The 26418-nt window shown below is 35.5% G+C and overlaps 1 protein-coding gene across 4 annotated transcripts in view; it reads left to right on the forward strand.

Annotated features, from left to right (window-relative positions):
• PAPOLA (poly(A) polymerase alpha) overlaps nt 1-18741 on the forward strand; it is a 56625-nt gene extending 37884 nt beyond the window's left edge. Inside the window, exons 16-22 of one of the 4 annotated variants that reach the window (XM_070514276.1) lie at nt 912-1033; nt 5200-5342; nt 8277-8377; nt 8603-8823; nt 12463-12525; nt 14407-14481; nt 16580-18741. In XM_070514276.1, coding sequence (XP_070370377.1) covers nt 912-1033; nt 5200-5342; nt 8277-8377; nt 8603-8823; nt 12463-12525; nt 14407-14481; nt 16580-16675 — 821 coding nt within the window. In that variant the 3' untranslated portion in view covers nt 16676-18741. The remainder of the gene's footprint in view (nt 1-911; nt 1034-5199; nt 5343-8276; nt 8378-8602; nt 8824-12462; nt 12526-14406; nt 14482-16579) is intronic. The other 3 variants (XM_070514277.1, XM_070514278.1, XM_070514280.1) reach the window with 3 other exon arrangements.
• The last annotated feature ends 7677 nt before the right edge of the window (nt 18742-26418 follow it).

Genomic DNA, 26418 nt, shown 5'->3' on the forward strand with positions numbered 1-26418 from the left:
TTGATGTGTGGTCTTCTGGAATGCTGTTCCAGCAGGTGCTCTCAGCTCACTTCCTTGCTTTCCTTAAGTCTCTGCTCAGGTGGAATCTCAGTTTCCAGACTGAGCTTCCTGTCTTCTTCCATATTTAGTTTTCCTCCGTAGCACTTATCACCACCTGATATGAAATACATTTTACTTAATTTTTTTTTTCTGTTTATCATATTGTCTCTATTAGAATGTAGACTTTGTGAAATTCTTTTGGTCTCTTACTCTGTGCTTTGTCTCCCATATCTAGAACAGTGTGATATGCCATAGGTGCTCAGCTAATATTTGTTGTATGATGAAATGAATGAATTTTTCCATTTGGAGACCCTTTGGAACTAAATTATTTGAATTTATTTTTAGCATTTTGTTTTTGTTCCTGTGACCTCTGTTATTTGAATTATTTTTATAATAGAAAATATGTTATTACTTGTGTTAAAATGTTACCTTGCACATTCTTGACAAGGTATCTTTAGGTATCGTTTAATAAGTTTGACTTTTGTTTTGCTGCACTTGTTACATACTTGGGCCGGAATTTTAAATTATACTGGGGAGCATAAAAGGGTATGGGTTTAAGAAACCTTCTTTCTCCAATTCTGCCGTTTCTTAAAGAGTTACTCTTTCAAGTTATGACTTTGAGAGTTACCACACTGGAAGAGTTAATATACTTTGTGCTTTTATTCATTATGTACACCTTGTGGTAAAAGAGATTTAGAGATTGCTCAGGCAATGAGTTATGTCAGATTAGAGAGAGCTTTTGACTTGATAATTCTACAGATCTGCAGTATTGATGGGAAAAGGATCCCTACTTAGAATAGCTTCTCCTGGGTGAGTTTAACTGCCTTTGTTAAAATATTTACGTTTCTTGTAACAATTTCCTAATTGTGTAGTTTATAGGCAAGCAATAAACAGCAAGATGTTTGAGGTGGACATGAAAATTGCTGCAATGCATGTAAAAAGAAAGCAACTCCATCAACTACTACCTAATCATGTGCTTCAGAAAAAGAAAAAGGTAAATTTAGAAAGTACTTACAAAAGCATTGCTATCATAATGTTTTATGCATCCAGCCTACGAGTATTTCAAAATTTAGGCTCAGTTGAGTCATATTTGAAACAGACCATGACATTTAAAAAATTTATTACATGGAGCCAGTTCCATTGTGTAAAACCTTGCTCCTAATCAGGTTTTGTGCACACACTAGCTTAAGAAAGATTAGTGGCAATGCTTCATATCCTATTTTATATATACTTATATTCTCTTTCTTAGCCATTTAGTATCCCACGTCAGTATCTAATTTCCTTTCCTTTAAAAAATAAAAATTAAATTAGGTCATAAGTGGATCAAATAATTGTATGACTTTTTAAATGAAAATGGCTTTATTTTGTTAAGAATTATACATGTGTATTGTTTAAAAATTAAAAGTTTATTGAGTATAAAGATGACTAACGGGTAACCCGAGTTAATATTTTTGTACTGTGTTGTTCTAGTATGAGTGCGTCCTGTTGAATAACTTGTAGCCATGTTTTCTTATTTGAACGTACTGTAGAGGACATTTAATGCAGAGATAACAATTACATTTTTATTTTAAGTGGTTTCAAAAGTAGATGGCTTATTCCTATAGTGCAATACTTAGGCAGAGCAGTGAAAATACATGCGTTAGAGCTACATATTCTAATATGTTGAGTTAAAAAGGTACAGATGCATATGTACCGTTTGATACTTCCATGTAAAATTTACAAGTTTAAAAATGTAGAACCATCTGTTATGTAGGAGAGAATATGACATAAAAGTGTAAGTTAGGGAATGATATCCACTACATTCAGGATGATGGTAGTTGTCTGCAGCTGGGATTGAGAAGAGGGGAATGAAATTACAACACAGAGGGCTTCCATTTTCATAATGTTCTGTTTTTTAAAACATAGTACAGACTGTGGTCCAAAAGCATGTGAGTCCAGGGCAAGGACTTGGAGTAGACTGCCTGGTTCAATTTCAGGTTGCACTGCTTCCCAGCTGTGAGGCCTGGCAGCTTATGTAGCAGACACTGTGTTCTTGATTTGCCTCCTGTCTGAAATGGAGATTGTTTTTTTACCTACCTCATTAAGTATTTTGTGAGGATAAAATGAGTCAGTATCTCTAAAAAATGATTTAGGCTAGTGCCTGACACATAGTTAATGCTTGCGTTTGTTTCTGTTATCGTCGTCATCCTCGTTCATAACTTGGCGGTATAGGTGCTTGACTTCTTTTTGGTCTAAAATGCAATTTTTAAAAGCATGTTTCACTTTTAAAAATAATGTATTACATTAAAGCCTTTATATGGCTTAACTTGTTATTCTCTTCCTGACCTAATGGTTTTATGAGTTAACTAAATAATCTAGAAAGTGACAAAAATGTGCCGTTCTTTTCTTGAGCAGTTTTATTTATTAATTTGTCATAAAATATGCATAACATAAAATTTACCATTGAGTAGTTTTATTTTTATACTAAAATGTCACGTCACACATTTGTCTTCTAATTGTCCCTTGGTGTTATATTATTAATGGGTTAAGCAGTAATATTTAAATGTGTATTTACGACATGTAAGAATATCAACATTTTATGTGTTTTCAGAAGCAAATGTAAATAGGTTGTTGTGTTCCTTAACGCTTAACCAATTTCTTTTTTATTAAAACAACTATTTATAATTGAGGTAATTCGAATTTCCAGAACTCTTGATTCAGATTACCCTCTGAAACTCCTGTTTACTTGGCATTATTGATATTTGGAACAATTAGCATTCATTTTAAGTAAATTCTGTTTTTATTCTGTTTCTTAAGGTAATATCTATCTAGATATAATCTTCTGGAATATAAAAAGAATGATTGATGATCAGAAATTTATTGGTTTAGTCCCAAAATTGTAGTTACCAAATAAAGTTTAACTATAATCTCATCACCCATTAATAGCTACTCTTAACATTTTAGTTTATTTCTATACAGACTCTTCACTGCACATATGTAACTGCCTATAATATGTATTTTTAAAAGGTTTTTGATGATAATTCCCATTTTGTGACTGGCTTTCTTGGGTGCTTACTGTTTTGTGACAATCTGTTCAGTTTCATTACGTTACAAATTCTAAGTGACTGCTTAGTAATTCTTTGTATGGCTGTAGTATGATTAAATCTATCCTCTATTTGATATCATTTAGATCATTTCCAAGTTTCCACTAGTAAAATAACACCCTTGTTTTTATAAGCAACAACTGTCTAGAACTCTAGATCCATGAATCTTTTCTTTGGACTCTTATTAATAGCGTCCTTTTATTAACTGCTATTTGCAAAGCACTAAGCCAGTATTTTTCTATATTTAATGGTACAGCAACCCATAGGTATTATTTCTTATAGAAAAAACCGAGTGGTTAAAAACTTGCCCAAGGTCATGTAGTATGAGATGTGAATTAGATCTAAGTCTGAATGCAAAGTGTGTGTGTTTATTTCTCTCTGTAGTATGTTTTGTCTTTATTTATCTTTTGTTAGAAAGTTTTGATAGAATATTTATGATTTTTTGGCATTGAAGTCTCTTCTGCTGACCTTAATACAAAGAGGTAAAGCAGCTTAATACTGTTTTGTGTTCAGACCAACTAGTTAAAAAACGTTCATATTCATAGATCATCCCCACCAGTGGCCTGTTATCTCACAGGTGTTTGATCACCTGGTCGGGCAGGTAACTATGTAGAACTGAGTATAAATTGCTTACTGAACAAATCCTTATCTGGTGGAGAGTGAGATTGGTAGCATTTTTGCACAGGAAAGGGGCTTATTTAGAATTTGATTCACAACTGACTTCATAAGCAAGTGGCATTACTTTCTCCTCTCCATTCTGGCAAATCTCATCTTCCCCATTTGATCAATACTGATTGATGTATATAGTGATGTCTCCATAGTGCTAAATCAAAGATTAGAATATTGTCTCATTTGGGGAACTGGAGAGCGCACACAGACCACACACACACACGGAGTATTGAGTTTTTGTCAAAAATGCAAATCATTTCCATTAAAATGTTTCTGTACGTACGTGAACACTGAGGCTGGAAAAAAATAGGATGAAAAAATCAGTGTGATATTATAATAGCATTGATTGCAGAAACAAACTTTGTAAGTCACTTTAGGAATCAGCTTTCATCCGTAGAACCGTTTGTAGTTTTTTAAGCTTCAGTTTGGTTTTCCTACATTAAGTAACTCTTTTTGAGTGCTTGGATTTTTTTTTTCTTTTTTTTTTGGCTTGAGGAAGATTAGTCCTGAGCTAACATCTGTGCCAGTCTTCCTCTACTTTGTATGTGGGTTTCCTCAATAGCATGGCTTAACAAGTGGTGTAGGTCCACAGCTGGGATCCAAACCTACGAACCCGGGCTGCCAAAGCGAAGTGTGTGGAACTTGAACAACTTGACCACAGGGCTGGCCCTAAGTGCTTGGACTTTTAAGAAGCAGATCCAGCAGTAGGATTTATATGTGGATATTAGGTTTAGTTTTCAGGAAATTATTTCTCCTTTTGTTTTCACAGGATAATTTACACTATTAAATGTACCATGTTAAAATCCTAAGTTGCACTTAGAATGCTAGAAATCTCTTGCTTTTGAGAGCGGCTCATTTATTTATAAATAGGAGTGGAACTAAATTGTACTTACTTGATAATTTTTTTGAAATTCCACAATTTTTAAGTTCATTGTAGCATAGTAAAAAAATCTATAAACAAACAAAAAATTACTTCTAATCCCACTAGCCAGAGATATGCATTGTTAATGTTGTGTTTATCATTAAAAGACTTTTTTCTTAATATTTGTATGTGCGTGTATATATTTCTAGTCCTCTCATTTAAGATTTGTGTTTTCATATCACAGTGCTTTTTAATTTGCAGTATGTTTTACATTCAGTGTGTATGTTTAATGTAGCATTCCTTTCTCCTTTTTTCTCCCACAGAAAAACTGTAGTTAGGTTGAATGCCTCTTAGAAATCAGGAAGTATGTGTCTCCCAAATCTTTGCCTTTCATGGGCAGCATGATACTTAGATTTGTGATTTTTGTAGATTTATTGATTTCTGCTTTTTGGTAGAAATCATTTATCCATCAAGTAAAAGATGTTCGTGTTTCAAAGATCTAGGTAAAATAAAGATATATTTGATTAAATATTTTATTAATTACAGCATTCAACGGAAGGTGTCAGATTGACACCTCTAAATGACAGCAGCCTCGACTTGTCTATGGACAGTGATAACAGCATGTCTGTGCCTTCACCTACTAGTGCTATGAAGACCAGTCCATTGAACAGTTCTGGCAGCTCTCAGGGGTAAGGAAAAAGAGGGAATGGAAGTGGAATGGCCATTTACTAAACACATTGGTATATTCTCTTGTTGTTGAAGTCATCTATTCAAGATACTATTTTTATTCCGTCTTCTAATTTTTTGTTTTTATTTTTTGCTGAGGAAGATTTGCCCTGAGCTAACATCTGTTGCCAATCTTCTCTCTCTCTTTTTTTTTTGCTTGAAGATCAGCCCTGAGCTTAACATCGGTGCCTGTCTTCCTCTACTTTTGTATGTGGGTTGTTGCCACAGCATGGCAGACGATTGGTGTAGGTCCATGCCCGGGATCTGAATTGGCGAACCCTGGCCGCTTGAGTGGAGTATGCCAAGCTTAACCACTACACCACAGGGCCAGTCCCTAGTTTTTTAAAAATAGCAATTTAACTTAGTTTGGTGGAAAGTAATTTTTGTTTTTGTCCTACTGTGTCATACTTGTATTCCATTTTGGGGACAGGTACATCTTGATTCAGATATGAATGAAAGTTAGCATTATAACGCCTCCAGTTTCATGTCTTGAGACACCTGTTGCCTACAGAGAACTGTGTGATATGCTAAGGAGAACAGACAAGAAGGACAAAATCACCTTTCTGCCCTGGAGCTGCTGAGGCCCATGTAGCAGGGGAACTTACCTGTGAAAACATTAGGGATCTTCTAAAGAAGCTAAAGATCTATGTGGTCTGGTTTTGCGTTTGTTGTTAGTGCTGTTGAGTTGATCCCCACTCCTAGTAGAACCTTGCCCAATCTTTTTGCACCCTCCTCTCATCTTCCAGGTTTTAGTTAGAAGTAACTTTTTTCAAGAATTGTCTCTCTTTCAAAACATTTAAAGCAGCTAAAGATTTTTATTATGAAAGAAATGCATGGCTATGGTGGTAAAAATTAGAACACAAAAAGCCATATTTCTGTTTAACTTCTGTGAAACTTTGTAGTATTTCCTTGCAGAGTTTTTTAAGATGGATACACTACCATATTTTAAAGGGAGCTGTTTCTGGTAGACTTCCACGGTGCTGCTCACGTTTTAAATTATGATGGTTACATTGATCACTTTCTTAATTATAGAGTTGATAATTAAAACTTGAGCACTTTTATGAGTGTATGTTATATCTTAGTTTTTAAAAAAGCAGTTTTAAAAATTGGATTCTTAGTTAAAGTCTAACCACTGGCGAAGGTGCAGATTAGGATGATTCTTTGGATGAGTATGAAATGGAAAATGCCGAGGTGCAGAGGATGGCTTCAGTTTTCTTTCCTTGGATTTTGAATATGTGTGATGTGTTTTTTAGGGTAATCATGCATAATCTGAAGACATCAGGCATGAACATGACCTCTAAATCTTGTAGTTTTAAAACAATTCCCCATTTTATTAGAGTGTTAACTCCAGATTTTTATTTTATTTTATTTTTTGGTGAGGAAGCTTGGCCTTGAGCTAACATCTATTGCCAGTCTTCCTTGTCCCTGAGCTAACACCTCTGCCAGTCTTCCTCTATTTTATATGTGTGATGCTGCCACATCAGGGCTTGATAAGTGGTGTGTAGGTCTGTGCCTGGGATCTGAACCTTCGAACCCCAGGCCGCCCAAGCAGAGCATGCGAACTTAACCACTGCACCACTGGGTCGGCCCCCGGATTTTTATTTTCAATGATTTTTTTTTGAGTGAAGAAGTAGAAATTTTAAGAATTTTAGGATTTGTAAATCTTTGTGTACTTTGAGTTTGTGCACATGTATGTAAAATAGGTGTACATACTAAATAATTTCAGAAGTTTAATATTAGTTTCGTGAAGTAATATTAACTTCTGTAAATAAGACTTCTGGGTTTTAGTTTATAATTTTGTTTTTGCTCAACAAATGCTATTTGTTATGTACTAGCCACTTTGCTAGCTATTTCATGTTTTCTCCTGTGTGTGTGGTGGTTCTTTGGCTGACTCCTTTTCTGTTGAATCATTAGATGTTTGTGCTCTTGAGAGCTTTCTTCTCAGTCTTTTATCTCATCTTTGTGTTCTCCCCGGGGGTGTGGCAACACCCGCTCTGTTGACTTCATTTACTCTGTGTACCAGTGAGCTCCAAAGCTTTAATAAGCTGACTGACTGCTCTGTGGTTGTATGAGAATGTCCCGTAGGCACCAACAATCTGACTTCTCTAGTGTTGCACACAACAGTTGGAGAGTGTGAGCCATAGCTGAGAGAGAGGAACCACAGAGGACTTTTCTGCTTTTGTTTTTCTTTCAGGAGGTAATAAAAATGAGATTATTTAAATGCAAATGTATAGGATTTGAGAGAGAAAAGTTGGAGAGATAGGAGAGTGGAGGAGGGATGATGTGACTTTCCTGAGATGACGGCAGGGAGTGGGGTCCAGAGTATTGAAGGAGGGGTTGGGGTGTGAGAGCCTTTGTTGTTTATCTGGGCCACTGTGGACCGGCTTTTAGGGTTTCATGAACCCTTAGATTTTGTGTGCAGAAACTTACTTCTATTTCTCAGACCATTTTCTTGTTTATAGCTTTTCATAGGATTTTCTTATACCCCAAATCAGGTAAAAACAGGTTTTTTTAGAACTGTTCTAATGTGAGTAGCCACTAGCCACATGTGGCAGTTTAAATTTGCTTAATATTAAATCAAATGGAACATACAGTTTCTCACTAGCCATATTTCAAGTGCAGTGTAGCTCTATCTGTATAGGGGCTACTGTATTGGATGGCGCAGGTATATAGGACATTGTTACAGAAAGTTCTCTTGGACAGCACTACTTTACAGTGTACTTTCCATTGTTGGTTATGTTTTATCAAATACAGTGAGTTACAGATGTGTATGTATGAGAGGTGACACTAAAGAATCATTTACTTCAGAAAATAACTCCTGTGCATTTTGTTATTGAATTTTATTTTATTCCTCTTTATTTGCTTTTTTACTTTTTTACTTTTTTTTTTTTTTTTAGCAGAAACAGTCCTGCTCCAGCTGTAACAGCAGCATCTGTGACCAACATACAGGCTACTGAAGTTTCTGTGCCACAAGTAAATTCCAGTGAAAGCTCAGGGGGTAAGGAGATTGGTTTGACAAGTTTGAGAATACTTACCTTATATTTGGTTTAGCCTTCATTTTGAAAGGGGGCTTTATTTGTTAAGTAGTTTAAATTCAGTTTTTTGATGCCATTTTATTATTTTCATATAAATCAGTGAAATCAAATTCAGAGACTTAAAGCTTTATTTATAACTTGATGTTGATACGATTTAATTTTTATGTATTCATATACTTACTACTTAGGTACATCGAGTGAAAGCATTCCTCAAACTGCCACACAACCAGCCATTTCACCACCACCAAAGCCTACGGTCTCCAGAGTTGTTTCTTCAACACGTCTGGTAAACCCACCACCTAGACCTTCAGGAAATGCAGCAACAAAAATACCTAATCCTATAGTAGGAGTCAAGAGGACATCCTCACCTCATAAAGAAGAGAGTCCCAAGAAAACCAAAACAGAAGAGGTATCTATATATTAATCATGGGAATACCAGCTTGATATTTTAAAATCCAGTGGAACAACCTTTCGTGAGCCAAAATTGAGGAGGAGCAAGGAGGAAAGCAGTTAGAAACTTTGTAGGTAGTGCTTTAGTACATGGCTTCTCTTCACCATTTCTCCTCTTCTCGGTAACTACCTCTTCCGTAAAGCTGTGCCTCTCATTCAAACTTGTACAGCATGTCTAGTCTATAACATAGTTTAGCATGGACTTATGTGTCATCTTAATTTATTATTCTCTCATAACGATATCTTTTATGTGTACTGATTCTTCGATGGTCCTTTTGGACACAGAAATGGAGTTTTGGAATTCCTACTCTGTACTTGGTAATAGGGTCACTGCATCCGAGAGGTTCTCAGAGAGTTCTCACTGCATGACTGCCCGAAGTTGCAAAGCCAGATTAGTTTTGGGACCTTGAATGATGATTTCCTCCAACCCTTCAGGAAATTTTCTAGCGGTACTTTCACTTTTTATAGTGGCTGATGTACCTTGTCAAAGTCTTAAATAGTTTTAGAAAAACCCTCAAAAGTGTACATTGATTGTGGTGTGTATCTTAAAATAGAAGTAGCCTCGTTACACAGATTTCTTGCTCCCTGGAGTCACTCTTACATTGTTTTCCTATTAGACATTCACCATTGCCCCAGAAATGACAGTCCAAAACCACTAATTTCATTGTGATTTTCGGCCAGAAGTTTGTTATTTAGGAACTTACTCATTACGCCAAAGTTTGTTTAGAATGGGAAAAAAAATCTAGGTTTCTCATGGGGGTGTTTTGATCTGTAATGGAGAAAAATTATTGTCTCTTTGAGTGTTCTGTTCCCTAGCTTATTCCAAAGCCTTTTGTTTTAGATCTTTTGGAAATAGTATTAACTAAATATGAATAGTTTGATGCATTTTGTCACTCTGATGATGCTAATGAGAATGAAAATGAGTTTAGTATATTATAGCTTACAAGATGTATTCTGGGAACCTATCTGTGTCTGTATAATTATCTCTTAAGGCAGTGATTTTCAAACTCAGTTGTACATCAGAGTTACTTTTTCAGATTTGTTTTTTTGTTTGTTTATAGAGATGTGGAGGCCTCCTCCAGTTTTACTGAATCAGAGAGTCTCCAGGAGTTAGGCCTGGGGATCTTTTATCAAAAGCCCCATTGCTACATGATTCTCTTATGCAGCAACCTAAGAACCTGCTAGTTTTGGTATAATTCCACATTCTGTCTGTTGATATTTGGAGTTGTCAGAGCGTTTCATAATTCACATTTCTTTTTACCTTAGTAAAATATATATAAGGATAACTGTAGATGCCTATCATTCCATTTCCTTGATAGTAATGGCTTAATTCCTTAATGGCTCTCTCAGAGCTTTGATTAAATGTGTACCTGCACAATGTTTGTAATTTCATTGGCACTTACTTTGGTAGAAGACACTCGTGTTTCCTGTCTAGTTTAGACAGGCAATAGAAATATAGAATTTTTTAACTTAATACAGGAAATTTAAAATATATACACAACTAAAGAGAATCATTTCGTGTGCCCATGTACCCATGATGCTGCTTCAGGTATAACGAACTTGGCCAATCCCTATACCCTTAATTCTTTTCCATTTCTCCTTATACTTGGATTATTTAGATGCAAAATCCAGACATCATATCATTTCATTAGTATTTTTAAAATCATGTATCTAAAAGATAAGAATTACAACAAAGAAAACATTAACACAATAAACTTAACTCACTTAGAAAAATCAAGTTTCTTAATATCAAATATCTAGTTAGTGCTCAAATGTCCCTGATTGCCACAGACTTTTTTTTTAATTGATTGATGTCTCTTAAGTATACTTTAAAAGATAGATTTCTCTCTTTTTTCCTTGCAGTTTTTTGTTCTATATATTTCCTCACAGTCTTGGTTTTGCTTGTGACAGCTCCATGGAGTTGACTAACAAAAGCAGAATTTTAAGATAGAGATGAGATCTTAGGTTATCTCATAGGCTAATCTCCTGATTTCCCAAAAGAGGATCTTGAGATTCAGTGGCTGTCCCATTTTAAAGCTAATTAAAGTCAGAGCCAGGATTAGAACAGAGGCTAAATCTCATGGTGCTAAAGTTCTTGAAGAAGATTGTTAGAAATACCTTAATTTTGAAGCTCCTGGGTCTTTTATTCTCTGTTAATGAGTACTTGGTAGTAGAAATTTTAGCAAACCAGAAAGAAACACTGGTCCTACTCAATTAATAATACACTGTCATGTATATAGATGTGAGAGTTTTAGGTATTGTCAGGTAGTTTAGTTCTACTTAATTTGCATCATGTTCTAAAGCTTTTCAAATAAATATAAAAGGTAGGAATCTAAGATAAAAATAGAAAAAAAAATTTGCCCTATCACCTGGATTATATGACTGAATGATACTATATATACATATTAAAACCTTTTTCTTATGGAAGATTTCAAACATGTACAAAATTATAACAGTCCTGTTTGCATCAGTTAACTTCACTAGTTAACATCTCACAACTAGCCTTGTTTCGTCTACACATCTACTCCTTCCCAATTGTTATGAAGCAAATCTCAGGCATGTCATTGTAATTACCATAAATATGTCAGTGTATATCTAAAAAAACACAACTACAGTATATTACCACCATATATATTTGTGTGTGTATATATATTGGTATATTTGCCAATATTAGCAATAATTCCATAGTGTCACATATCCGGTCAGTATTGAAATTTGCCTTGTTTTGACTTACATTACTCTCTCAAGATGGTATGTTTGCAGGACACAAATAAGGTCCTTATTGGAATCGGTTGCTATTGCTATTAAATCTCTTCTGCTCTGTAAGTTCACCTGTGGGCTCTTTGTCTTGTTTGAAAGCCACATTTAAAGTTAAATTGGAGTTTTGCCTAGTAAATCAGAGAAATTAGTGTCAAAATGGTTTTTCTTAAGAAAGTGATGTTTATTGCAAGTCAGTGTAGGAATTGGAAAGTACAGCTATTTTTGGCTTCTGCTTTTCCCTCTTTACCAAAAGTGAGTTGTTTGTTTTGAATAGAATTATAATACATTTTAAAATTAAGAACTGAAAAGAGCATTTCCCCAACCTCCTATTCTTCAGGATGTTAATTATTAAGGCTTGTTAATAAGGTCTTGCTAATAAGTGGGGAGATTCTGTGATTAAGTAAGTTTGGGAAAGTTAGAGATATTCTTCATAGAACTTCACAGAACCTTTCATGTGCTAATGTATGTATACTCTCCCAGAATTGGATGATAGTATTCCAAATTCCTAAATTGTTTGATCAAGGAACCCTTTTTCTCTTCCTTACAAAAAATGTTTTATGAACCTAGTCGTTTGGGGAATGTACTTTAACTGGTGATGATCAACAATAACAGTTTTCCTTATGTTCATTTTAATTTTGGTAGATACTGAAGCCAGATTAAATTTGTTAATATGAAAAAAAATTCCTTTAAGGGAACCAGTAATCTATTTTAAGGCCATACTTGACCTTAACGGGTTAAATTATTTTATAATTTTAAACATTTTTATAAATTAAAGTATTGATTGGCAAATAATCTAAATTTTCTTTTTAGAGAATAAAGCTTTTTTTTTTAAAAACAGGATGAAACAAGTGAAGATGCTAACTGTCTTGCTTTGAGTGGACATGATAAAACAGAAACAAAGGTATACTTAATTTAGCCTTGGAATACATACACAGTTAACAGTACGGAACATGTGATAGAAATGTCTCTAGAATATTGTACGATGTTTTGTTCTGTAGGTTTTAGATTGTTTTCAGTATTGTTTTTAGAGTAGTGTCTGTCCCTTTTTAATGTTAATTTATAATGCTGAAATTGAATTTCTCTAATGTTTGAGGTCATACTAGATGCAGGGTAATCTGGGAGACGCTGAATGGAATAGAGTGATAAGGGATAAATGTTCTTTACCTTTAAAGGAACTTATAATTAAGTAGAGAAGAGGTAGAGACAATTAATTACATTTATCAAAGAAAATGAGGGTAATTGAGGCTGCTGTGGGTGGCGAGGGGCAAGAGGAGTGAGTTGTGATTTGTGACTGCTGAGATAGTAAAAGCCTTCATACAAGGAAGGTGTAGCATCTCAGGTAGTCCTGGAAGGGCACGTAGAAGTTTTGGCAGTCCGGGATGAGAAGGTCATCTCACTATTGGGTTGAGAGTATGGTGTGTTTAGAGAAGCAGTTATTGGCAGAAGCTTCTGACTAGAACTTGGGGTGCATGGGGCTTGAAATGAAGTTGATGGGATGGGAGAGAATGGTTTAGCCAAACCGAATTAGACTTTGAACATCATTTCTTCAGAAATTGAAATGTACTGAAGGCTTTGAACTTTTTTCTGCTTATAGAAAAATTGGAAATCTTCCTCCTTCCCCCAAGTTATCCACATTCCCAGGGTTGATATTTCAGCAAGTGTTCTTTTGGTGTCTTTGTAGATTTTGTGTGTGTATACCTACCAGTTCCTTTGCTGTTAAATATGTATTCACTCTTTAAACCAAGAAAAATTGTTCATGTCATTATATAAACTACAAAATATCAATAACTGCATAGAATGCTGTCTTAAGGCTGTTACCATATTTTATTCAACCAGTTCCCTATTGTTAGCAATAGTTTCTGTTAAAAAGAGAAAGTTACTCTTTCTTGCTATAGTATTGACTGTAGCTAAATACTTGCCATCGTTTATGTTTATTTCATTAGGATAAATTAATGAAAGAGGAATTACTGAGGCAGATAGTACGCTTACTTTTAACACTTGATACGTATTGCCAAATTGTGCTTCAGAAAGACTGCATTTCTTCCATTTCTACTTCTTATACCCTACTTACCCTTTTCAGTTTCAAAGGAGAAAATTGGTATTTCATTGTTTTGTTATTGTATATAGTTTTTTAGAAATTCAAATTTTTATATGTTTTTCATTTGTGCGTGTATATATGTATTATTTTCTTTTGTACTCTGCTTTAGAAAAGTTAGAGCGGTGGAATGGAGTGGTTCACCCTGTATTTTCTCATTATACTTAGTGTAGAATCAGCACATTGATTATTGAGGAGGGGAAGGGAGACCATAGGGAGGGAGAAATGTTTTAGAGACGTTTCCTACTTTTAATTAAAGGCGTGGGAGCAATTTTTGTGCTTCTGGGTAATTTTATTTAATAATACTGAATGCATTTTGGTTTTTTTTTCACATAGCTAAGAGCTTGGGTTTATATTCTGTTAATTATTGTCTGGGCAACATTTCATAATGTGCCTGTGCGTGTCTTTAATTATTGTTTGCCTAAAATGTCCAAGTTGGAGCTAGTTGGAAAGTCATGAGATATTTTGGCCATGCCTTATAAGACTTAAGTAGGCAAATAGAAATTTATGTGTATCTGAAATGGTGAAATAACCTACAACAAGGCTTAATAATGATTTTGTAATATGGTCGCACCTTTCTCTTGATCCTTCCTGTCTTCCAGCTTGTCTTCTTTATTAGCCACCAAACCCAGTTATGTTCTTACATTCTTTTTTAAGTCTCTCCTCCCCGTCCTCTTTGTCTCACAGGAACAACTTGATACAGAGACAAGTACAACTCAATCAGAAACTATTCAGACAGCGGCTTCTCTGTTGGCCTCTCAGGTACTAAGTGCAAAAAGCAAGGAGAGTTTTATAAATGTTGTTAAGATTAGTGTGGTCTAATGAATTAAAATGAACATATACAGAAGTCTATTAAAATTATCTTTGTGAAAGTAATTACTTGCTAGCTTGTAAATGTATTTATTATAGTTTAAAAGTAGAGCACTGGATTTGATGGAACCATTCTTTTGCACTGTCAAGATGCTAACTCATCGTACCCTTCTGTATTGTTTGATACTGCAGATCATTTAAATCCTCACTAGTCACAATACAGAGTGTTCATATGGAGGTTTTTATTTATAGGTCAGAGTGAAATTTAAATTATGACAATTAAAAACCGTTTTTCATGGATGTTTTTGCAGGTTAATATGATCTTTGTATTTTTAAAATGTGTTTCTGCCTCACTTTTCACCTCTGATTTTCAATTATTACTTTAATGTAACCCATACTTCTTTAAAATTATTTTTTCATTTGTTGTAGAAATTCTCCTTGTAACAATCCCTTGTATACAGTAGTAGGCACCTGGAATCTTTTTTCATTGATTTGTGAGCTTTCGTTTTGTTTGTGAAATAATTTTCTTGAATCCTTTCAGATGGAATAAAACTCCAAAGTCTAGGTCAAACTCTGACATAAAGTAAATATCTTCTTTAAGTAGACATTAAACTGGGTAACCTCTGCGCAGTAACTGAGAGAACTCTGCTGCAGAGTGATGTTGCTGAACTGATACAGAGATGTTTTGCTACTTTGTGGTTCAGAGTTATTTTAATGTGATAATTTTAAAATGTGTTTTTGCTGACTGTTAACCTTCATTGTCCCTAAAGATTTAAATATGCATACTTTCTAGAGTGTCTTTTAGTTCCATAACCTGTATCTAATAAAAAATTGGGGGGGTGGGAAGTAACTAAAACAACATTAGGAAATCTGGTGCTTGATACTGACATATGGACACATTTGTTTTATCAAACTTATTAAACTGTCCTGTAATTGTGGTTGCATGTCTTTTGGTTTGCCACGTTACTGTCTAGGGAACTATTGACACAGTTTTGTCTTAGTGGGTTCATCCCTATAGTAATTAGTACCCATGTGTGTTTGCCTTTTAGATATTTTTATTAGGAAGTAGAATTTTCTTCCCAGTAAAAAAAAATCCACAAGCCATTGAGAGAAAAATCACACAGTTAAAAAAGGGTGACTGTTGATTTTAAAAAATACATCCCTATATGTGATGGTATAAAGGGCATATTTATTTCCTGGGAGTTGATTATAATGTGGCTATGTCTAACAAAGAATTCTTACTGTTTTGAGATAAACTTGAAATATTTACAGGTGAAATGATGGGATCTCTGGGATTTGCTTCAGAATAATCTGGGATGAAGGTGGGAGGACAGTGCATTGGCTTTGATGTGACAATTGATGAAGCTGGATAATGAATACACGGGAATTCATTATATAATGCTCTCTCTACTTTTGTGTATGGTTGGAACTTTCCATAATAAAACATTTAAAAATTAATCTCTATGTTCTTGAATGTTAAAGAAGGTTTGTGATTTCATGTTTTTTAACATAATAAAACTTCCCTGAAATGTAGAATAATTAAATTATTTCTCACTTGTGTAGATTTAATTTTATAATTTACAGGGTCAGAAAATAATAAATTTACTGATAACTGCTGCTCCTGTGCATAGGGTGAACTTTAAGTATTCTCCCACATGGGGGTGCTCCAATACCAGTTAATATTACAGCTGTTAGTGTTATTACAAGTAAATATGGTTTAACATGAACTTAATAATTATATGATAGGTGATTCTTAGAGGAATGTGTTTATAGACGCTGTAATTGAAATTACTTAGGCGTTTTCTGTATATTGCTAATGTATTCCTACTTAAGTTTTTGAAAATTTCTCCAAGTGTAGAATGGATAATTTTATAGTAATGGTTATGTTCATTTGCACTCCATTTTGATACTCTTTTAGAGTGTTTTTCTTAAATTTTTAGTTGTTCTTAATAAGCTCCTGTCCATTTCTTAGAAAGTAAAGCAGTGGAAAGTAAATCTCATTAAGTTACAGTGCTTTGAACAATGCTGTGTTCTTTGCTTTTGTTCTCAGAAAACATCCAGTACAGACCTTTCCGATATCCCTGCTCTCCCTGCAAATCCTATTCCTGTTATCAAGAATTCAATAAAACTGAGATTGAATCGGTAAAAACAACCTCAGGGGTCCATAAACAATATCTGCCAACTCCACCTGTTGTCTTCAAATGCTAAAAAAGGAGAATGGAGGGTACAAGACTAGACACGACTGAAAATGGATTTAGGTTTTTTGTGACCTCCCTTACTGGGCTAATCAGCACTTGATCGGAAGTCCAGGTTACAGGTTAGTATGTGAAGCCAGGAGTACTATTATTATTGTGTTAGCAACAGTTGCATTAACTATTTCAAAAAATTACTGCCTTTAAAAAAAAACCTCAAGCTATATTTGTATCCATAATTGACATCTGGATTGGGTTTATGTTTGATGCATTGTTGGAAAATTTGCAATACAAACTGGCATAAGAATTCCTTATTCTGATGATGCACTTTTATGTATTTTTTTTATTAGAAAGTAGAACTAATTTTAGATTTTCAACTTGATGGATTTTCATTTTTTCCTGAAGAGTTTTCTTTACCATTAGTCTTCGAATTGGATACCATTGTGCAGTGGTGTACTGTTAGACTTCAGAGAAGGGTAAGAGTACATCTAGTTCAGTCCTTATGGGGTAGCTGTGACCCTTCAAAATGAAATGTCAACTCCAGGGTATATATTTGACATTGAAAGAATAATTAGGAAATACTTGGTTTTGGTGGTGTCATGATTAAGAAATGATATATTGGTTTTATTTATAGAATTGTTTTAGAGTGCATACAAATCAGCGATCAGCCAGCAGATACTTTTCTTTGAGCTTATTAAAGCTCCGTATTCTTTTGCTTTCAGTCTCTTGTCTTTGAAAAAACAAAGCTTTTTGCTCCCTCTCCCTTCTTTTTCCTTTTGCTTGTATGCATAAGGTAGGACTTATTTCATAAAACCCAAAATGCCAGTATTTTTTTAAGCCATGATGTGAAACCAGTGACCCTGTGGCCACATGGCACAGAACACTACATTTTGGTCCCATGGCTGGAACTTTAGGGTGACTAAAAGTAATGCGTGTGGAACATGATATCTATCTTGGATGGCCATTTGACCTCTAAACATGAGGAATTTTGTACACTCCACAGAACTCCTGTCTCTAGTAAAGTTGATTTTCAATTTTAAACGTGGGCAAAAAGGCGTTTTCTCCAAGAATTTTAAACTGATTTTTATTTTTAAATGGTTGACCAAAATTTGTCAGTAAATTTTACATGTAGAAACATTTTAAAAATCATTTCTAGCAAGTACTTGACATCTAGTCAGCTCTCTACTTTTTCATTTTGTTTTATCCTATCGATAGATTAGGAACTCCTTTCTTTAAAGAAAATAATTCCTCATAATTAAGCAGCAGAACATCCATCTTTACAAAGTATGAGGGATGCCAGATGTTGATAAACTTAGTTATTGTTTCTTAATCTGGACAAAGCAAACCTAACAGATTTTTCTGATGAGCATGTTTTCTGAATCCTCCATTGTGCTCCATTCTATATCACATCTGTATTTTTCATGTTAAACTGCAATTACTTAAACTCTTCCCCTGTCCTTCTAAATTAATTTTCCAAAGTTGGAGTGTAGTCTTTTCCCCCTTAGGCTATGCATTAATTGAGGCTTTCTTTTCACCACACTTTATAATGTCTAGTATACAATACTTCTACTTCCCACATCTTTGCTCTGCACAGTCACCTTGCCTTTCCTCCCACCACCTAGGAAGAAAAGATGGTCATACTAACAGGTGAAGTGTACAAGGTGTCTGTGTTTTGTGTAGCTTCAGAGTTAGATTAAAATTGCCAGGCACAGAGTTAGTCTTGTCATTTTGTTTACACATTGGGGAAAAAAAATTCGGTTTATTAAACGTTTCATGTAACTGCACCCAAGTTTTGCCAAGCTGGAAACTTGGACCTTTTTTGTGTAGTGACTTTTTAATTCTAGTTTTCATAACCTGGAGATCAGACTGTTGCTTTCGCATGATGTATGTAGTGTCTCATGACTGGAGTTTGCTTTGTTTTATAGTATCTGTACTCCTTGTATTTTTCAAGAGCTATTTTGTAAACAGATGATGTATTTCTCCATTGAAAACACAATAAAAAAAAAACAGCACAATCTCACAGTTGGATGATTTCTTTTGACTGACTTTTTATTTCTTTTGTTTTTTCAGTGATAGAATTGGTCCTATTCATAAGTTTAGAGTATTGCTCTAAGTGAGGATTTGCAAAAGAATTTATTTTGGCTACATTTAGAAAAGATTTATTTCTGGTTAATTTATGCCATTAGCAGCAGCCTTAATATTAATTCATATCTCACATAATCAGGTATTTGTTTTTCATATAATTGATCATTAGGGAGGAAAACACGAATATGGTTACTATTAATTCACTTTCAGCTGTGCCATCCTCTAAAATATTGTGTGTGTGTAGACACTGTGCTTTTTCTATGTATTTGCTCCATGCATGTAGACGGTGTTCCGATGTGCTTCCTTCTCAAAGCAGTTGGTGCTTTATCTTTAGTGTCAGCAGGTGGCACTCTTGTTTTTCAGTGAATTTAGGATTATAGACCACAACCAGCCAGGATCCTATTTCTCATTTTACTAAACCCAAATCAAATACTGCTTTCCTGAAATCTCCACATGCTCAACATATGCCATACTTTAGCTCATGGGTTAGGAGTGTGCCACTCTGTATGTTTGTGATGGCCAGTTCTTCAGTATCATTACCTTAAGTGCTTTGAGTGGAGGGGTGGACCGACCTCCTTATGTAAAAGCCATTATTCTAAGGGACAAATGGTTGTGCATATTTCATTCTGAAATTCCAAATTCTAATACCTTTACTTTATATAAAAATATATAACTATAATGTGGGATAGCTTTTTATTAAAATAAAATTTAGTTTTTGGGACCGTGCAGTAAAAGGGAAAATACTGTAAAAATCACCATTGACTCCATTAACACCTACAGAATTGAACTTGCCACACTTCTACCTTGATAGACATGTAAACATGAGACTGAATATCACACTTTGTGAGTTTTATCACCTGTATGACCTTTTGGCATTTCATACTTCTTGCTGAATTAGTAAAATGATAAGTGAAAGTTTGTGTGTTCTGTGGCTGTAGGTATGTTCTGGAATAAAGTTTGTATTTTTCTAATTAACACCTCTGTTTTTTTCTCCAAACAGAAAAATGTTTTAGAGCTCTGCATAGTATTAATTCTGGCTGCACTCAAGTGGCAATAAATGATCAGCAGCTTCAAGTAGTAATTGATCTATGAAAGGATAAAGCATTAATATACACACACTTACAGACCAAGCCCTGGAAATAACCATTAGTGCGCTTAAAGCATTTAAACAAAAACATAAAGTGTTTACTTAAGGAGTCATTGAACAATCCTTTGGATATACTTTTGCCTATTTTAATCCTAATAAAGAATAGTACAAAGAAAATTAGTTGCCTTTTAGCCTGCATTGTATGTTTTGTTTTTTAATTCTCCACTTTATTCCTCTTTTGTTAGCTTTTCTTCAAAGCAAAATCACAAATGGATGCTGTCTTAACTGAGACGTGAACTTGGTAAATGAAATATTAACTGTATTCTGTAATAAACATGACCTTCAGTCACACAGAGACAAGTGGTCTCTCTAATTTGGTGTAATATCTGTTTCTCATACTTGTAGAAGCAATTTATTCATCCTTTCTTTATACTTATCAGTTTAAAAATTCTTGTGACATTTTATCTAGCTTTATTGGCACCAAGAAAGATAGCATCAATATTTCTGAGCCATGTATTTAAGAACTGATTGTATGTACTTCATTCTAGAAGTGACTTCATATACTTGAGAAGTCATGTCAACTTCTGCTTTTCTTCCTCAGAGACATGCTTTTGTCTCAATGTTCTGGGAAGATCATTGCAGCTGATCAAACTATACATGTATCTTGTTGAAAGGGATGGAATTTTAAGTACATTTTTCTTTCCTCATCCCCTCCTAATTTATAGGCCTTTCCTGGAAAGGGTAGAATTTCTGATCAAGAGCTAAAGGCTCTGATCAAGTTCACATTTCAGAAAGCTCACATTCGTGTGAAAGGTTGTGATTATAATTATTGTGCTTTTTTCTCCAGTTGTCTTTTTAAATGCTTCACATTTTCAGATAGGTAAAAATCATATCTACAGAGGGCACAGTATTATTTAGAGTTTATAGAGTTTAAACCATCTATTTAAATGTTAACTTTGGAAATTCTCATGCTTTAATATATTAATAAGACAGGGCAGTCACTTTCTGTCTGTTGTGGGTATCTTTCTGTTCCGCTAGTGGGATGGGAATTGTATCTTTTGGAATGAGAACAGAACAGTCTGTGTACTTTAATCCTGACTTTATATTTCTTGCTATGATATTTCTAAGGTACAGGATAATGCCCTTAATCAAAAAGAGGGTTCTCCTTGCTACCCAGCTTAAAGTTTTTGTTTTTATATGTTGTTTTTGTTTATTTTTTAGTTGTGAGAATGGATTTATGCTAAACCCTCCACATTCCTTCTTACTGGGTCCCAGAAGTGACATGGGAAAGCCTAAAGATGTGTTGGTTTTGTTTTACATTGTGCAGTAAACAGTGAGGGTCTAGAAGCCCCAGGGCTGATTAACCCTGGGCTTGAACTTGCCCGTGCCACTTTGGTCTTAGAGGCAGAGTTCCTTTTCCACCTGAGCGCAGGCATCACAGCCCTAAGGTGGTTTATCTAAGACATAGCACAGCAAAATCCATTATTTGGAACAGTGTAAATAAAGTTACATACTATCAGTCTTAAAAACATTTAAAAACATTTTTTTTTGGTGAGGAAGCTTGGCCTGAACTAACATCTGTTGCCAGTCTTCCTCTTTTTTTTTTTTTCCCCTCCTGGAAACCCCAGTACATAGTTGTATATCCTAGTTGTAGGTCATTTTGGCTTCTCTATATGAGATGCCGCCACAGCATGGCTTGATGAGCAAGTAGTGTGTAGGTCTGTGCCCATGACCTGAACCGGTGAACCCCAGGCCACTGAAGTGGAGTGTGTGAACTTAACCACTTGTGTGACCCTATTAAAAACATTTTATAAAAAGGTGTTTTACCTGTAGTTATTGTGTTTTTCAAACAATTGCAACAGTAGGTTGAAATACAAAATAAAGGGAAAAGCATTAAGGCTAAATCCTGACCTATGATAGGCTTATGTCTTGGGCTGAGTAAAATATAACTGACAGTTAAAATGAAGTGTCACCTAGTCTAAGTACCATGCATCTCCGTATTTGGTACTATCCAGACAGCATTTCACTTCACTTAGATGTTTCTAATTTCATGTTAGTCATGTGATTACAAACTATTTTTTTAATATCTGTCTCTTAAAAATACTTCACAAACCTTTTAGAGACACCTCCTTTAATTAATTTGTAAGATGCTATTTTTTGATCCAACAGATTTCATGCTGAAAATATGTATTTTGAATAATTCAAAAATTTCAGTTTTATGGGTTTCTTACAGCTCATTGCAGACATTTATCTCAGTCTTGTATGTTTTCTAATTTCATATAGTCCTAAAATCATTAAATTTTTTTAAATATACAGTACAATTTTTTGCTCCAGGAAGACTTATGGAAATGCAAAATAAAGTTATTTCTGGGGAGTAAGATGACCTCTTGCCATTGCTGTACTCCTCTCAGTCCCATACATAGGCATGTATGTGGATATTTGGATTCTTTGCAGATTTTAGGCATAAGAAAGCAGGTACATTATTTTAATATAATAATGTAAAATGTCCCAACTTTATGCTTGTTTCTTGTGGATGCTGTCTTTCTCTTGGCACAACACCCTCCTTACAAACTTTCACACTGTGTGGTGTCTGGTGCTGTGTGATTTCCAGAAATCTGGCATGAGAGTTGGTCCTTGTTTGCGTTTTCTGACTGCAGTGGAGCTGTTAATAAAGAGATTGATGATAAAGTTGTCGAAAAGAGACAGTTGGGCAGAACTGCTCCCTATGAGTGACAGAGGGCATGATCTGCCTTCACAGCCAAGAAAGCTGCCCCCAGCCGAGAACCGGCCGTGCCTGGACGCAGTGCCAAGACCATTCGAATGAGCTCACCGCCCTGTTAGGCTACTCCATCTCTTTAATTTCGACTTGTTTCCCATTTTCATTTTTGTCCTTAAATTCATGGACTGCTCAGGACATATTTGCAAATATGACACACGCTTCCCAACTATAAAATACTTATTTTTGCAGATCCTTAAAAGCACTCATGATTCATCCTAATTTGGTTGAGTAAAATTAAGTTTTACTTGGAAATTATTACTACAGTTTTTATAGAAAGCTTAAGTTTCTTCTAGACAGCAGCTTCCTCAAAGTCTTAAGGGAGGCAAGTCTGACAGCCTCAAGAATAAGTATTGGTTATGGGATGTTCAGTATCTTAGTCGTAATAGTAATTGTGTGTATTTTTCATCTATCACTGCTAGTAAGCTTAGGCTACTGGCATTCAGGCCAGCTGTTCTCTGTTTTGTGCGGTCTCCTTGATAGTCCACTAGAGCTTTTGGCAACTCTTTAAAGATACAAGTTTTGCCTGTAGAATTTTTAAACTGTCCTAGGCTATGTGTTTTCTACTTTAGTTTTCTTGAATATGAGAATATTTTATTGGTCAGATTTCTCTTTTAAGGAAATTACCATATCATTGTGGCCTTTCCCTTGTTAAATGACCCAAATGTGGACACTTGGATTTCTTGACAATGAAAATTCTTGAAAAAATCAATTTTGCAAGTGTGGCTTTTGCCATCTGCCAAAACTGTTGGATTGCTTTATATGTGTGTGTGTGTGTGTGTATATATATATATATATAAAAAACAAGGTTTAAAAAAATTTTTTTTTAAAGATGTTCATAAAATCTCAAAGTTAGAAGGAACCTAATGAAACATCTAGTTCATTGTATCCATGACAGCCTCAACCATTGCCATTGAGGAAGGAGGCCATATTTCATCATTTCCGCTGCTGGACAGTATTTAAAATTTTAGATTGGGCTCAAGGTGGTTTCCTTGATTCTCAGTAGTCTTACTGTTCCCTTTAGAAGCAAGTTCTGACCAATCTCTACTTCCTTTAACATGAGATCTTAAAAACAATTCTGAATTGTCATTGTTTGGTTTTCTTATCCCAAGTAAAATCCTATGCTGGGATGTATTTTATGGCCAGAATGCATTGAGACTTTGAGGCCAGACTGGGCCACGGTACATTAGCAAGTCACTTACTCCCTATCATTTGGGTCCTGGTAACCTAACCCTTACTGTGCATCCCCTGCAACTGGACGGCTGAAGGGGAGTGAGATGAAGCTCCTGCCCTGGAGTGTAGCGTAGTCAGGCTAAATCCTCCAAGTGAAGTGGTGCTGTGGGAGTAATGGAGCACCTTGTACCTTAGGGTTATAGCAGGATCTTTTTCAGTAGGCATATTTGAGGTTTATGGTGAGCATGAGTTGCTAAGCTGGGGATCCACTGATAGAGGGATGAAGAAAAGCATGGATATACACCAGTAATTTACAATAAAGAAATCAGCGTAAGTAACTTGTCAGAGATAATGTAATTTTTCTCCATGTCTGTCTGACTCTAAAGTGTTCCTTCCTGTTATTCTGCGTTGTTTGTTGTCTTGACTTGAACCTTTGTTTTGGAAAGTTAAATGGAATGTTGCATAACCCTGGTGTAGTGAGCATTCCTGGCATGCTTGAACTGTAGCATGTTAAGGAGCCTATTCTCTGAGGCTAGGTTTGTTCTTAGAGTCCCTTGCACCTCCCAAAAAGCTTCATTGGCTAGACTTCCCAGGTTGACTTCTCACATTGGTTTTAATCATAGACCTATAAGCTGGAAGTCCTACAGAATAGACCTGGGTACTGTGGTGGCTAGAAGAAAGGTGAGCTGCAAGGATTCCTGGTATTTTCAATCAGCAACCTGTTGGCCTTGTAGCACTTTTATGAAGAGCATTGGATTTGGCTATTGTTAAGCAAACAGGTTGTAAGAAAGCTTGAAATTTTTACATCATTTCCAGAAGGATTTGAAATGGCTTAGAATGAAGTTTTTTAAAATGGTCATGCAGTTGGGATAAAGGGGAAATGTACAGTAAGGTGAGGCCAGAAACCTAGAGAAAATAACTTAGTGCCCCCCTCCCCCCTTATTTATTCAACACGTGTTTTCAAATTCTCACTGTCAGCACTTTTCTAATTGCTGGTTTCGTGGAATTTACATTCCAATGGAACTTAATTTTTTTGTTACACTTTTATTAATGATGCCTAGTTAGTTGCTAAACCACAGAAATTAGGAAAACTTCATTCAGAATTATTTAGAAACTCTCATTTGTAATCTTTGGTTTGGTCACGTCTGAAGACGTATAGCATCCAAAGCAGTGGAGCTTCCATGAATGAAGGGATAGACATTAAAAAGCATCTAGGGGGCTCTGACTGAGTGGGGTTTTACTGGAAATCTGCCATATTGGTCACCATGGGAGAATCACACCTGGGTGCTTGAGGCAGGACCAGGCACTGGAGCCAATCGAAAGAGTGGGCCCCCATGGAGAATAAGAGGAAGGCTAGGCTTTTCGTTCAGTGAAAGGCTTGAGCTGCCACTTCTGGTGGAAGTGGCATTGTGGTAGGGGTGCTTAGTCCCTAGTGTAAGAACTGAATCCATAGGATACTGGCTCATCTGTGTCAGGCTTGGCACATGCTAGAAACAGTCTTCAGCAAAGTGGCCATTCACCCATCCATTTTGACTGCCATTTTATCACATTAGCCGAACTGAAAACATTAGCAAACACCTTTTCTGTGTGATAGTGAACAGAATGTCTGTTTTCAAGTCAGAGCTGCATTCACATCTCGGCTTTAGCACTTCAGCATTACCCTGGAATGCTTGCTGGCCTTAAAGTTTTGAGTAAGAATTTTAGTTCTAACTTGGACTAACCACAATGGCCTATGACAACTTGAGCTTTGGTCCAAGGTAGGAGTTAGGCAGTCTTACAGTGGAAAAAGGTTGAATGTTTGAGATTCCATTTAAGTTTGTGTCATATCAACCTGATGGTGATTTTGTTTGCAAATAATTTCAGCCAAATATTGCCACTAATTAACTTCTTGCAATTTTGTGTCTATCTCTGTGTGAGTAGCTTAAACCTGCCCCACTGAAGGTTCCCAGGTAATAGTGGGAGAGAAAAAAAGAGTAGTTTCTTCTGATTTCTAAGTTGGATATTGCCAAACCTTGGCCTTTCAGTTGAATTGTACTCCAGTTTGCATCAAGTCTTGAGCTTTATGCCTCTGAGCCCACTGCCAGCGTGTGTAATGTTTGATTAGTGCTAAGAAGTGAACCTGGTGCAGTGATGAGAAGAAAAAGCCTAGGCCTTCAGGGAGGACAGATCCTGTCTGTCTGTCCACCAGGGCCTGGTGACTGTGGGCAAGTTGTTTAACACTAATTTCTGAGTAAAATGTAACTCAGTCTCTGTATCTTAATTTCTTATTGGAATTTTATGTGGATTAGCAAGTAAATAATAATGTGTTTAGAGAATCATAGGTGTTTTGTTTTTTTTTTTCTTTTTGCAGGGAAAGAGTCTCCCTGAGCTAACATCTGTTGCCAATTCTTTTTTTTCCCTCCCCAAAGCCCCGGTGCATGGTTGTATATCCTGGTTGTAAGTCCTAGGTCTTCTGTCTGAGCCGCTGCCACAGCATGGCAACTGACAGACAGGTGGTGTGGTTCTGCAACTGGAAAACAAACCTGGGGTGCTGAAGTGGAGTGTGCCAAACTAACCACTCGGCCATCAGGGCTGTC

The sequence above is a fragment of the Equus asinus genome, chromosome 7, assembly GCF_041296235.1.
Source record: "Equus asinus isolate D_3611 breed Donkey chromosome 7, EquAss-T2T_v2, whole genome shotgun sequence".
In the NCBI taxonomy this organism is placed as follows: Eukaryota; Metazoa; Chordata; class Mammalia; order Perissodactyla; family Equidae; genus Equus; species Equus asinus.